Source organism: Haliotis rubra, unplaced genomic scaffold, assembly GCF_003918875.1.
Source record: "Haliotis rubra isolate DU_JTF1 unplaced genomic scaffold, ASM391887v1 Scf51, whole genome shotgun sequence".
Taxonomy (NCBI): Eukaryota; Metazoa; Mollusca; class Gastropoda; order Lepetellida; family Haliotidae; genus Haliotis; species Haliotis rubra.
In genome coordinates this window covers 3,019,506-3,035,099 of record NW_025767202.1, presented here as the reverse complement: position 1 = coordinate 3,035,099, position 15,594 = coordinate 3,019,506, and the positions used below count along the sequence as shown (strand labels likewise).

General features: G+C 44.1%; 1 protein-coding gene across 1 annotated transcript; it reads left to right on the top strand.

The window, feature by feature from the left end:
- The first annotated feature begins 2,167 nt into the window (after positions 1–2,167).
- LOC124292246 (glutathione S-transferase theta-1-like) lies at positions 2,168–15,351 on the top strand. The gene is made up of 4 exons (XM_046729313.1): positions 2,168–2,901; positions 9,126–9,256; positions 9,707–9,826; positions 14,808–15,351. Exons 1-4 carry the CDS (start codon positions 2,761–2,763, stop codon positions 15,166–15,168), a joined length of 753 nt encoding a protein of 250 aa, XP_046585269.1. The 5' UTR covers positions 2,168–2,760; the 3' UTR covers positions 15,169–15,351.
- The last annotated feature ends 243 nt before the right edge of the window (positions 15,352–15,594 follow it).

Here is a 15,594-nt window from a genome sequence, read left to right as displayed (position 1 = left end):
CTTGGTTAACATTCCAACAGGACGATGCCCGCCCTCATACGGCAAGGGTTGCTATGGATTTCTTGCAACACCACAACGTTGACTTACTGTCTTGGCCTGCAAATTCACCGGATCTCTCCCCGATAGAGCATGTCTTCCTCATCCGCCAGATAACGTCCTTGACCTTGCAACAGAACTTGAGAGAATCTGGGGTGACATCCCACAAGCCTTCCTTGCACGTTTAATAGGCTCTATGCGTCGTCGATGCACTGCTGTTCTCAATGCCGATGGTGGACATACCCGTTATTGAGCTTGTGACATGGTCGTTTGACCCCTGTCCCGCTTGTGGACTCGTGATGTCATTGTGATTGACTTTTCAATTGAAATTCTCCCGACTTGTTATGGTCTCATGATCCCTCCATTAAAGTTTATATGTACCTTTGACATTGTTATCGTACTTATCAACTGGGATAATAATTTGACAATGCACAGTTTCTTTATGTGCCTAGTATATATTTGCTTGTGGGCGACCTACAATTATACAGGTATATACATATTTCAAGTTGAAGATTTTCAAATCCCTTGGAGAACAACCACGGTTTAAACAAAATCATAAGCTAAGCTCAGCTTAAAATCAAGGGTGTAGGTTTTTAATAGACACTGTTCACAGCTGTGTTTGGAAAAACAACTTGGCGAAAGTTACTCTGCTCTCTGTGAATAGGCGATTGTAGAGCAAGGTAAGCACTCGCCGTACACCACGGGGTTTCTCATTGTGTCATTGTGATCCACACTGATTTAATATCATATAATCAAACACAGTGAAAGGACTCCAATAGCTATGCTACAATAGTGAAGTGCATACCTGACTACACCTGATCGTGAGCCATTGCTCACTTGTATAAATATAGACATCTCGAACACCAGGGACTTAACACGGGGACAAGAGCTACACGCGTCCTGTCAATGGACCTGTATTGGTCTCGCGAAGACGATTATACTTATGCTTTTCATACCACGGTGATGTTATCGGGGCGAGGTCTTGCAGTGTAACTTGATGATCGGAGTGTACCTGTACAACGTGGCTGGAGTCACTCTGTTGATCAACTCGGAGTATTATGTGGCTCGGGTTGAGAGGGGTGGAGTGTGTGATAATGAGGAAACAGGTTAACAGGAATAAATAAATAAATAAATAAATAAATAAATAAATAAATAAATAAATAAATAAATAAATAAATAAATAAATAAATAAATAAATAAATAAATAAATAAATAAATAAATAAATAAATAAATAAATAAATAAATAAATAAATAAATAAATAAATAAAGAAATAAATATAAAATGTTTCACAGGAATATATCTAAGTAAATGACTAAATAGATGATTGAATGTATGATTAAATAAGTAGAAAAGTACTAGTATATAGACAATTCAATAATACACACTAACACATACTAACACACACACACACACACACAGACACTGACGCACGCACCTCGAGTAAACAACAAACAAAGAGCAAACACACACATACACCCACATTTACACACATACATGCACATATACACACAGACACATTTTGCCCAATATTTAAATGTGTGTTCGGACGCAGGTATCTATAACTGGATAGATAAGTAAGTAAATCAAGACAAGATTAGGTAAGCATATGATAAATGCCTCGTATATGGGGAAGTGAAGGAACGCTGAAGAGGCGCCATGTGACAGTCCAAGGAGAGTATCAGCAATGTACCTGAAACACTCAATACGTTATGGCCAACAATAAACACGATAACAGTGATTGGCACCATTGCCTGTTTAAAGCATGTGTAAGAACAACAATGATCTAAATACCAGCTTTTGTAAATCTAAGCACATTGTATTTACCCCTACAACAATAGCGTTGCCACCCCCTGCTGTGCTGCAACCGACACTAAAACGCAGAGCTTTGTCGTACGGGATATATTTAGGCTACAAGTTAACCATTTTGACCTCTTACATGTTTAGCTGACTACAGACTAGTTGTGAGGCCGGTGACAGTTCCATGGTATCGACTAAAAAAGTCTTATAAAACTGTCGTACCTCTGTTGACAATACGTTTCGAGTTTCTTGACGGGCATGTAATACAGACCGGTGCCTGTCAGGCCCACCTGTTGACGACCACATTGACAAGTCATGCGGTACCTGATCTCAACTCCACCTCGCGTGCTGGGGTATGAAATTGAAACGTGTCGTTACGGTGACGAGCAAATATTGTGTTGTTGTGTTCTAAAACAGTTATCTTAGATCGAATTCCAGGACAACAGTGTGCCAGGGAAAGTAGAACATGCCTAGGAAATGATCCCGCTTTGAGTGTAACCAGAAGTCCGGCCGTTCAGGATAACTGTCGATATGGAATAACCCAGAGGGCTCAGGAAAGCGACACAGGTTTCAGATCAGGAAAAAACGTGGTACAAAAATGATTCCTGTGATTGTTTATTGAAGAATTGTAGAAGATTCTTGGCTACTGTTTATAATTTGTGTGTCCTCGTTTAAAGTTGGTCCTAAAACAATCCTGGTCGTCGGGAGTACGTTGACATTTTGTCCAGAACTTAGTTGTGGGACGTCATTATTGGGCCTTATTAATGTAGATACAGTTCACTATCAGAACCGATCTGACTTGGTCACCTTTGTGTTGTCACTTTCTCTACACATGCTATTGTGAGAGGCTACCGTGATTGACGACAGCCATGATCTCACGACTTCTTCACACGGTATTGTCGGACTCCTGTATATAAGGTAAACAATGTCCAGACCCAAGATGCCAGGGCAAACATCTACCATGAACGGAGACGCGCAGAGGGAGAAGAACAGCCGCCCACCCGTAGAGCTGTACCTTGTCAGGATATCCCCACCTTGCAGGGTTGTGTGGTGGTACATGTTACAGGTGAGATGCCCATCTTGTATGGTGATATGGTGGTACATGTTACAGGTGAGATGCCCGTCTTGTTGGGTGGTATGGTGATGCATGTTACAGGTGAGATGCCCGTCTTGTAGGGTGGTATGATGGTACATGTTACAGGTGAGATGCCCGTCTTGTAGGGTGATATCGTGGTACGTTACAGGTGAGATGCCCGTCTTGTAGGAGGGTCCAGTGATACATGTTACAGGTGAGATGCCCGTCTTGTAGGGTGATATTGTGGTACGTTACAGGTGAGATGCCCGTCTTGTAGGAGGGTCCAGTGATACATGTTACAGGTGAGATGCCCGTCTTGTAGGAGGGTCCAGTGATGCATGTTACAGGTGAGATGCCCGTCTTGTAGGGTGATATGGTGGTACATGTTACAGGTGAGATGCCCGTCTTGTAGAAGGGTCCAGTGATGCATGTTACAGGTGAGATGCCCGTCTTGTAGGGTGATATGGTGGTACATGTTACAGGTGAGATGCCCGTCTTGTAGAAGGGTCCAGTGATGCATGTTACAGGTGAGATGCCCGTCGTGTAGGGTGATATGGTGGTACATGTTACAGGTGAGATGCCCGTCTTGTAGAAGGGTCCAGTGATGCATGTTACAGGTGAGATGCCCGTCTTGTAGGGTGATATGGTGGTACATGTTACAGGTGAGATGCCCGTCTTGTAGAAGGGTCCAGTGATGCATGTTACAGGTGAGATGCCCGTCGTGTAGGGTGATATGGTAGTACATGTTACAGGTGAGATGCCCGTCGTGTAGGGTGATATGGTGGTACATGTTACAGGTGAGATGCCCGTCTTGTAGGGTGATATGATGGTACATGTTACAGTTGAGATGCCCATCTTGTAGGGTGGTATGATGGTGCATGTTACAGGTGAGATGCCCGTCGTGTAGGGTGATATGGTGGTACATGTTACAGTTGAGATGCCCATCTTGTAGGGTGGTATGATGGTGCATGTTACAGGTGAGATGCCCGTCTTGTAGGGTGATATGATGGTACATGTTACAGGTGAGATGCCCGTCTTGTAGGGTGGTATGATGGTGCATGTTACAGGTGAGATGCCCGTCTTGTAGGGTGATATGATGGTACATGTTACAGGTGAGATGCCCGTCTTGTAGGGTGATATTGTGGTACGTTACAGGTGAGATGCCCGTCTTGTAGGAGGGTCCAGTGATGCATGTTACAGGTGAGATGCCCGTCTTGTAGGGTGATATGGTGGTACATGTTACAGGTGAGATGCCCATCTTGTAGGGTGGTATGATGGTACATGTTACAGTTGAGATGTCCATCTTGTAGGGTAGTATGGTGGTAAATGTTACAGGTGAGATGCCCGTCTTGTAGGGTGGTATAATGGTACATGTTACAGGTGAGATGCCCGTCTTGTAGGGTAGTATGGTGGTACATGTTACAGGTGAGATGCCCATCTTGTAGGGTAGTATGATGGTACATGTTACAGTTGAGATGCCCATCTTGTAGGGTGATATGGTGGTACATGTTACAGGTGAGATGCCCACATTGCAGGGTTTTGTGGTGGCACATGTTACAGGTGAGATCCCCACCTTGCAGGGATGTATAGAGTAACATTGCGCTCGTAAATCGGTTATATCTTCTTCATCACTCACCTACTTGCAATAGCTACCTTCAGTCGTCTGTACACTTGAGACAGTTTACAGGTCAATGGTTTGTAAACAGATTAACCTATACATATCGACATATTAAAGTTTCATTACTAGCTGAAAAAAGCTGATGTTTAATGGCGCGTTGTGTAAGCAATACGCATCTGTGCCACCGATCCTGTCTTCACCTCTTTGTGTAACCCGAACTATCAAGTACATAAACCTATTAGATATGTATAAACCTGGAGATACAACTCTGTGTGTTCCCGATCTATATGTCACCTCTGTTGCCTGGTGAATCTGAAGACACAATGTTTAGTGTACAGATGTACAGTTATACTGACCGTACAGTAGAGGCCCAATCTGTAAGATCTATATTGACTCTGTCATAGTGGGATGTCCTCAGTGGGTTGTATCTCGGGTCTATCACCATACTTAACCATGACCTTAATCTCAGCCACCATATGTAGTCTTGTTACATCACCCTCTCCATCAATAGCGTCACAAAGTCAGCATTTCTAATGCTCTCGAACATACAACCAATACACAATCAATTTACAATAACCTCTACACTTGAATCAATATTCATCGTCATTCAGATCCTTCTTAAGGGCCACCACTCGAGACATTTAATGTACTCGGAAATCCGTTATATAATTAGAAAATAATTAAGCAGCACTTACGATTTGTTAAAGTATCATATAAAAATAATAAAATCACTTCGTGTATGTAGTTTCTGACGAAACGAAATATTCAGGTTTCTGTCGCAACACCCATATATAAAAATACTGAAACTGAAGTCAGTTTAGTGAATGCGCCTTGGCATCAGTTGCATTTCTGCCTGTTCAACTGTGTGCTCTGCTTCTTTTCTATACTGCAATCCTGGTATTGTACTAGTATCAGTGTCTCATCAAGCACGTGCTACCTCAGATTTGAAGTCAAATCCATGTGTATATATTCGTAATGGACAAAGGGCGTTCAGCGTTTATACAAATAAGGATAGGGTGTTGCGTAACTATTTACTGTGAGTATATACACCTTTGAGCTGGAACACGTGAGTTGGAGACAAGAGAAGAATGTTCTTATGCCTGCCTCTCCAGTTCTCTCGGATACTATGAGGTAGGTCGACCATGAAAGAACTTTGTAACTTGGACAGCTTTATTGTGTTGTGTCCGACCGGACGCAAAACAAAATGGTGGCATATTTGCCTTGGCTATATACTATATATATGTTGCTAGGGGTACGGTCCACAGTTGGCACGGGCGTTATCATCAGCAAATACAACCCTGGACCTGCATGGTGCGCAAATGGCACAACTGTTGGCATTAGTATGTTGTGTCAGTTCTATCACAGGTGTCCAGTGAGGTGAGGTGAAATTGGGTTTTACGTCGTGTTTGAGAATATTTCGCTCATATGACGACGTGCATGCATGTGTATGTGTATGTGCGGCTGCTTGTACTAGCCCAGACAGACTTAAGCTGGTTTTATAGTGCTAGCCCACTGAGAGACCATGCGGCAGTGAAGCATGAATATCCCACTCAGACACATTATACTGACTCCGAGCCGTCCAGTCCTTGTTGTACCCATTAATGCCGAGCGCCAGGCAGGGACCAACAAGTACCATATTTTAACGTCTTTTTGGTATGACGCGGTCGGGGATCGAACCTGCGACCTTCCGCTCTCCGGGCGGACGCTCTAACCACTACACCACGGAGGCGGTTACTGTCCAGTACTTAATAATAATAATGATAATAATTTATCAGCCATTGCACGCCTGTATCCACGAACGTGTGCATGATCAACACGCGACAATAAAAGAGAGGATAATTTAAAATCAATAATTTACATGGTGGGTTTACAAGGGTCAGTAATACAAGCTCTCGAAAATGAGTTTTCAATGAGATTTGAAAGTTGTCAGAGAATCATAAAGTTTAATGCTGACAGGTAGATTCCAGAGACTGACAGGTAGATTCCAGAGACTGACAGGTAGATTCCAGAGACTGACAGGTAGATCCCAGAGACTGACAGGTAGATTCCAGAGACAGGTAGATTCCAGAGACTGACAGGTAGATTCCAGAGACTGACAGGTAGATTCCAGAGACTGACAGGTAGATCCCAGAGACTGACAGGTAGATTCCAGAGACAGGTAGATTCCAGAGACTGACAGGTAGATTCCAGAGACTGACAGGTAGATTCCAGAGACTGACAGGTAGATCCCAGAGACTGACAGGTAGATTCCTGATATTGTGCTGCTTGTATTAATAATTACTTGGCGAATGAAGTAATATACAATATACAACAGTCTTCTGGTAGCTATGTGATTCCGCGCCATACCAGGGCACACAGCCCCCAAATCTGCCATGCTGCTGTACGTTAAGGTTTGTCAGGGTTCGTGAGGGTTCGTGAAGGTTCGTCAGTGTTCAACAGGACGCCCCCAGATACACCCACGCCTCTACAGACGGTCCAACGTGTTAAAAGGACTTGGCGTTCATCGAGTTGCCGACTTCTCACTCTGATAACAAACACTGCATTAAAACATTTGGGAAAGCTAACGTGTTTCTGTGAAGAATGAACTTATCAACACTAATAGCTTTGTCGACCTTCACTGAGTCAAAGACGAGGATGACCACCAACCCACGTGCACGGGGGAATTGGATGGCCCACGTGCACTGTTCGGTGTCTTGCGGTGTGAATGTTTGGTTCCGAACCCATTTCTATCTCTGACATATTTGACAAAGCTGATCGTTCATCTCTCGGCCGTTCACAGCATGTATATTTCATGTTACCCTGCGTTGATGGAGACTAGGTGTGAGTACTTGAGTGTAGGTTAAGTGTGCTTTAAGCTGTGCCTGAAACACGAGGGATATTTCCACTGGTGAAACCCACGTTTAGGGGTATCCTGATGACAGTCCTTGAAACATGATCAGGGGGCAGCTTGGACATTACTCCATGTTTCTGGATACTGTTACCACTGCCTCCACACTATTAAGGAAGAGAGGCTCTAAGGCATGTTCATGAAATAATCATTATTCAACCTACCATGACCTTTAAAATGTCGTATGGTATTATCTGTATTGGCGTGTCCTCCAGGTACAGTACAATGTATTTTGAAAGCAAGCTAATCCTTTGACGGGGCTAATATTACTGCCCTCATTAATGCCATGTTCTGTTTTCCCTTGTGGACTCTTGGCCTCACTACGATTACTAGTGTAGTTGTAACGACACGGTAATGTACAACACGTCATATTTGGTGTTTTAAACTAAACAGAATAGGAACAGGTGAAATGTCCCTTTTCGTGTTCAACATATTACCTGAACTGAATGTTCTGAATGTTCTGGGTATTGAATGCTCCAATATTGGAGTAGAACCGGAACCGTCAGCATCAGAGGCTGACACCTTATCTAGCCGCCTCCTACTTGAGGAGGATGTAATTTCTGCTTATGATGAGGCCTGCGGGAAGGTATGACCATGAATGTTGTTTTGTTTCCAAGCTTGATGTAAAGGCTCTTTCACTCACTCACAGTGTGGCATGACATCTAATCGTACTTCCTGCACTGGATGTAGACCCCTTTTAACAATACAACCCCATTTCCCAATAACTTACATCCAGAAGTACTTGACGCCTTTCTATGTTGTTACATTCAGTCTCGTTATGAGGAAGTTCCACAAGTGATGCTCGTTGGTTGCTGTTGTCGTTCAGATGTTGTCTGTTAGATGTTGTTGCAGGATCACAGCGTGTGTCCGTGTCTCGACCGTGTTATTCCCTCGCCCTTCCAGTCCGTCTGTTTGAACACAGGACGTATTGATGCACTCTCTTTCATATAAATCTTTAGCGTCATTTCATATACTGCTAGATCACGACATTTGTATATTCAAGACTGTTATAAAGCAATAGTTGATGTTATCCTGCCTTTATAACTGTATTATATACCAACAAACTGGTATCAGCGTCTTGATCGCGCGGTATGTACAGACTTCAATACAGTGACTGAAGGACATGCAGACATGATCATATTGTCCTGTCCACGCCCTTCGTGCATGCTTGTATTTAATAGAAGAACTTGCGTTACCGTACCGCTAAAATACACGCACTATCCGTGCAAATATGATAACGATAATCATTATATGTCTACTTGCAAGATCAAACAATTTGATTCATTGTGTATTTTCTCAGTGCAGATTGAGTCCGGGTTTCCGTTGCCAGTGGCTAGTGGCCATGTTGACTCTCCTTTGAAGGACACACACCAATACGTCCTTTATACATGTGTCAGGCAGCTAGGCATTGATCGATGTGTCACTCGAGTAATGCTTTTTCCGACCAACTGCCACTCCCGCTTTCCTTGAGAGAGCAAGTGACGCCTTTCTGTTCGGGTACAAAATATACGATTCAATTGGACAGATACATTAGCTGTATGAGTAGAACTTGGTAGACGATGGTCGACTGTATGTTGTTGTGCATCTCTGTCTAACTGAACTCTTCAGTTATTGTCCCTGTACTGACTTACATTCGCACCGTTATATGTGGGGGAGTCTTTTAACACAATTTCATGGGAAGGTAATATTACAACGCAGTTTGTTTTGCAGTACGAGATACCCCACGTCCTGATTGACGTGGACTTCAGCCAAGGGGAGACAAATCTGCCCGACATTGTCCGGAAGCAGCCTCACCAGGAGGTGCCTATTCTTCTTGATGGCGACATCGTCGTGTTTGAAGGGTAATACTGACTAACAGGTTGGCAGCACAACAAACCATTTCCTCATTCTAAACTATTTGTGTAGGTGAACACGAGCACATGTTTGCAGCCACTGGAGTCCACTCATTACTTTGACAACAGCTATCCGGTGGTCAGGTTCGCTGGTTGACACATGTCATCGTTTCCCAATTGCGTAGACTGACATTCATGCTGTTGATCACGGGATTGTCCAGAATTGATTATTTACAGACCGCCGCCATATAGCTGACATATTGCTGTGTGCGGCATTAAACAAGAAACAAGTATTGCAAACTTTGACACCACCACGGTGGAGACGTATAACGGGTATTTTGTAAGAACTGGCCTAACGTAATTGCATCAATACATTTTAATGTTTTATCATTATATTATCACAGGCCAAACTACACATGATTTAGTACACTTACTTACATGACCAATCTGACTTCACAGCCCCGCTATACTGCACTATCTCGCCACCCAGTTTGCTGACCATGCAGGTTTCGGGATCAGCCTCAGTACCCGGATGATGAGTGAGTCTCTGGTCAGCTGGGCCAACAGTGAGCTGCACAGGTCAGTATTCTTGGGTTTACCATAGAAGGAGAAGGAGTGTCCGTATGGGTCCACTGGAGAATCTGGGTTACATTCCACAAAGACCGACTGACTGTTACGACTCACGGAACTTCCCTCGTCAACGACCTTTATGTACACCGCCTCTGTGGTGTAGTGGTTAGAGCGTCCGCCCGGAGAGCGGAAGGTCGCGGGTTCGATCCCCGACCGCGTCATACCAAAAGACGTTAAAATATGGTACTTGTTGGTCCCTGCCTGGCGCTCGGCATTAATGGGTACAACAAGGACTGGTCGGCTCGGAGTCAGTATAATGTGTCTGAGTGGGATATTCATGCTTCACTGCGGCATGGTATCTCAGGGGGCTACCACTATAAAACCAGCTTAAGTCTGGGCTAGTACAAGCAGCCGCACATACACATACACACGCATGCACGTCGTCATATGAGCGAAATATTCTCAAGTGCGACGTGAAAACCCAATTTCACCTCACCTCACCTTTGTGTACAGCCTAGGGGTTAACCGCATGAGCAATGGTCACCGTCGGGGCTTGATATCATATAGCTGCAGCTGCTTGGTGTGATGTCAGCACGTCGACAAACTGGAGTCGTAACTGTTAGGTCACTTGTCAAACAGGCGCACGAACAGTCGTAACTGTTAGGTCACTTGTCAAACAGGCGCACGAACAGTCGTAACTGATAGGTCACTTGTCAAACAGGCGCATGAACAGTCGTAACTGATAGGTCACTTGTCAAACAGGCGCATGAACAGTCGTAACTGTTAGGTCACTTGTCAAACAGGCGCACGAACAGTCGTAACTGTTAGGTCACTTGTCAAACAGGCGCACGAACAGTCGTAACTGATAGGTCACTTGTCAAACAGGCGCACGAACAGTCGTAACTGTTAGTTCAGTTGTTAAACAGGCGCACGAACAGTCGTAACTGATAGGTCACTTGTCAAACAGGCGCACAAACAGTCGTAACTGATAGGTCACTTGTCAAACAGGCGCACAAACAGTCGTAACTGATAGGTCACTTGTTAAACAGGCGCACGAACAGTCGTAACTGATAGGTCACTTGTCAAACAGGCGCACGAACAGTCGTAACTGTTAGTTCAGTTGTTAAACAGGCGCACGAACAGTCGTAACTGATAGGTCACTTGTCAAACAGGCGCACAAACAGTCGTAACTGATAGGTCACTTGTCAAACAGGCGCACAAACAGTCGTAACTGATAGGTCACTTGTCAAACAGGCGCACAAACAGTCGTAACTGTTAGTTCAGTTGTTAAACAGGCGCACGAACAGTCGTAACTGATAGGTCACTTGTCAAACAGGCGCACAAACAGTCGTAACTGATAGGTCACTTGTCAAACAGGCGCACAAACAGTCGTAACTGATAGGTCACTTGTCAAACAGGCGCACAAACAGTCGTAACTGTTAGTTCAGTTGTTAAACAGGCGCACGAACAGTCGTAACTGATAGGTCACTTGCCAAACAGGCGCACAAACAGTCGTAACTTTTAGGTCACTTGTTAAACAGGCGCACGAACAGTCGTAACTTTTAGGTCACTTGTTAAACAGGCGCACGAACAGTCGTAACTGTTAGGTCACTTGTCAAACAGGCGCACGAACAGTCGTAAATTTTAGGTCACCTATCAAACAGGCGCACGAACAGTCGTAACTGATAGGTCACTTGTCAAACAGGCGCACGAACAGTCGTAACTGTTAGTTCAGTTGTTAAACAGGCGCACGAACAGTCGTAACTGATAGGTCACTTGTCAAACAGGCGCACGAACAGTCGTAACTGATAGGTCACTTGTCAAACAGGCGCACAAACAGTCGTAACTGATAGGTCACTTGTTAAACAGGCGCACAAACAGTCGTAACTGATAGGTCACTTGCCAAACAGGCGCACAAACAGTCGTAACTTTTAGGTCACTTGTTAAACAGGCGCACGAACAGTCGTAACTTTTAGGTCACTTGTCAAACAGGCGCACGAACAGTCGTAACTGATAGGTCACTTGTTAAACAGGCGCACGAACAGTCGTAACTTTTAGGTCACTTGTCAAACAGGCGCACAAACAGTCGTAACTGATAGGTCACTTGTCAAACAGGCGCACAAACAGTCGTAACTGATAGGTCACTTGTTAAACAGGCGCACGAACAGTCGTAACTTTTAGGTCACTTGTCAAACAGGCGCACAAACAGTCGTAACTGATAGGTCACTTGTCAAACAGGCGCACAAACAGTCGTAACTTTTAGGTCACTTGTTAAACAGGCGCACGAACAGTCGTAACTTTTAGGTCACTTGTCAAACAGGCGCACAAACAGTCGTAACTGATAGGTCACTTGTCAAACAGGCGCACAAACAGTCGTAACTGATAGGTCACTTGTCAAACAGGCGCACAAACAGTCGCAACTGATAGGTCACTTGTTAAACAGGCGCACGAACAGTCGTAACTGTTAGGTCACTTGCCAAACAGGCGCACAAACAGTCGTAACTTTTAGGTCACTTGTTAAACAGGCGCACGAACAGTCGTAACTTTTAGGTCACTTGTCAAACAGTCGCACGAACAGTCGTAACTGATAGGTCACTTGTCAAACAGGCGCACGAACAGTCGTAACTGTTAGTTCAGTTGTTAAACAGGCGCACGAACAGTCGTAACTGATAGGTCACTTGTCAAACAGGCGCACGAACAGTCGTAACTGATAGGTCACTTGTCAAACAGGCGCACAAACAGTCGTAACTGATAGGTCACTTGTTAAACAGGCGCACAAACAGTCGTAACTGATAGGTCACTTGCCAAACAGGCGCACAAACAGTCGTAACTTTTAGGTCACTTGTTAAACAGGCGCACGAACAGTCGTAACTTTTAGGTCACTTGTCAAACAGGCGCACGAACAGTCGTAACTGATAGGTCACTTGTTAAACAGGCGCACGAACAGTCGTAACTTTTAGGTCACTTGTCAAACAGGCGCACAAACAGTCGTAACTGATAGGTCACTTGTCAAACAGGCGCACAAACAGTCGTAACTGATAGGTCACTTGTTAAACAGGCGCACGAACAGTCGTAACTTTTAGGTCACTTGTCAAACAGGCGCACAAACAGTCGTAACTGATAGGTCACTTGTCAAACAGGCGCACAAACAGTCGTAACTGATAGGTCACTTGTTAAACAGGCGCACGAACAGTCGTAACTTTTAGGTCACTTGTCAAACAGGCGCACGAACAGTCGTAACTGATAGGTCACTTGTCAAACAGGCGCACGAACAGTCGTAACTGATAGGTCACTTGTCAAACAGGCGCACAAACAGTCGTAACTGATAGGTCACTTGTCAAACAGGCGCACGAACAGTCGTAACTGATAGGTCACTTGTCAAACAGGCGCACCGAGGGTGGAAGGATGGTATCCGTATAACTGTTTGTTCATTTTGAGATTTCGAGATTTGTAACCTAGAATAAGGTCCGGATCATCTCTTGGATCCACAGTGTAACCTACAGAGCAAGCAGTTGGAACATATGATTCAACTCCAACAAGAAGGGGCGGTGGGGTAGCTTAGCGGTTAAATCGTCCGCTCGTCACGCCGAAGACCCGAGTTCGATTCCTCACATGGGTACAATGTGTGACGCCCATTTCTGGTGTCCCCCGCCGTGATATTACTGGAATATTGCTAAAAGCGGCATAAAACCAAACTCACTCCATCAAGAAAGTACATGGGGTGGTGTTTGTGCGCAAAAGCCTCTGTTCGACGTTTGAATATCAGGGGCCAGTTCATACTCCATATTTATCACAACCTAGAAATCAAGCCGTGATAATAACATGTGTGATTCAACGTACAAACAGAAATCCTTCAAGGTCACTTAAAACTCAAATCAAACCCAAATTAAACCACTCACGCGCACACAGAATTATTCGAGAATGTATGAAGCGGTTGTAAAATAACTGACACTCGTCGCTATGCGTAACCCAATATACGTGGAAACACCGAAACACGTGCCTTAGTACCATGTGTACTGAAGGGTTTTAAGATGAGGCTTTCTAGAGTGTCTATTGATACTTTAATTCATACACAAATATTGCCGTTTAAATCGATACTCTGCTTGTGACATTTGGGTTGAAGAGCAGCTGTGACAGAAATGAGTCCAGGTAATATAACATAGCAGAATTGACTGCGATCTCCGACATACTCAATCAGATAAGTCGAGATTAGTTACTTTCAAGCCCAGTAAAATCTTAAAACCTGAAAAACAATTGTAGGTAGATAATCCTTTTCTGCATTTAATTACAAATGTCTGGCATACCCAAGCCCAGAGCGTGGATGAAACAGTTCCTCATCATGCTGTAATGTGGAATCAAGCAGATAAACTACTCACTATCACCTAACGTGGTACTGAAGAATACACAACCTCCCAAGTTGGCACATTAAACATCTCATTGCCTTACAAGTTAACTCTGTTGCCAACACCAAGAAAACGACAGTTGAGTTTGATAATGTCTGCAATGAACTGTTAAAACTAAGTTTTGCTTAGTTAATATGTATTGGCAGCAGTAGTGTGCATGGTACTTGAATACACATGTAAATTATACTTGGATGACGTATATCGTAGGTAGCTCCCTGCTAATCTTTTCATAGCATTCATTGAGGTGGTAAACTACATTACTCGGCCCCGTCCCTTCTCCCCCTCCCTCCCTGGTTCCACCCTCCATCTGACCAGGACCTCCTGCAGCAGACCGTTGATGTGAAGCCATGAACATATTTGTAAATGAGTTTAGTTTTACGCCGCTTTTAGCAATATTCCAGTAATATCACAGCTGGGCACACCAGAAATGGGCTTCATACATTGTGTCCATGTGGGAAATCGAACCCGGGTCTTCGGTGTGACAAGCGAACGCTTTAAGCACTATCCCCATTCCACTTTAATCGCTACCCCGCCACCCCCATTCAATGTAGCACTGCCTTTAAATATAACTTCTACATTGGTTTCAGGGTTGTTGGGTACGGGTACGTGTACCCACAGTTCCTGGAGAAGTATGCCCTGCCTAACGAGGAGGCGACGGAGGTTCTGGTGGAGAAGGGTCTCCATTACATCACTCGGCACTTGGAGGTCCTGGAGAACAGGTACCTCGCCAAACACAAGTACCTGACAGGCGACAGGTACACCGTCGCTGACGTCTTCGTCGCCACCGTCCTGCTGCAACTACAATGGCCCAACTTCCAGTTCCGGATCTGGCCGAAAGTGGACACGTGGTTGTCACGTGTCAAACAAGTGGAATTCTGGGATATAGTGCATGTTTCACATCGGGAATTTCTGGAGGAACTTGAAAGAAATCGGTACACATTTGACTGACGAATCACAGGATCCGATGACCAAACCGTGAACACAAGCCATACATCTAGGAGCTCATGCATTCGCAGGAGTATGAAAGTGTAAAATTATTCAATTCGATTCAATTTATTTCGGTAATAGGGGTCATAGGCCAAGAGTACAAACAATACATCGCATTTTGTTTTGGTGGCTCTTTCATAAGAGCGTGAATGGCATAAAGTAATTACATTGTACAATTGAACAATAATAATCATAGGTTGACAATATAATAATGCAAAAGTTGATAGGGTTAACTCCATTGCAGTTTGGTACAGAATTCTGAGAAATAGCATATCAAGTCATAGCAAATTATATATGTATATATTGATGAATGAGCACAATTATTTGTAATGGTTACAAGTCAATCAATCAAACCATAGTTGTAGATAAACAAGATGTTAAGCGGAA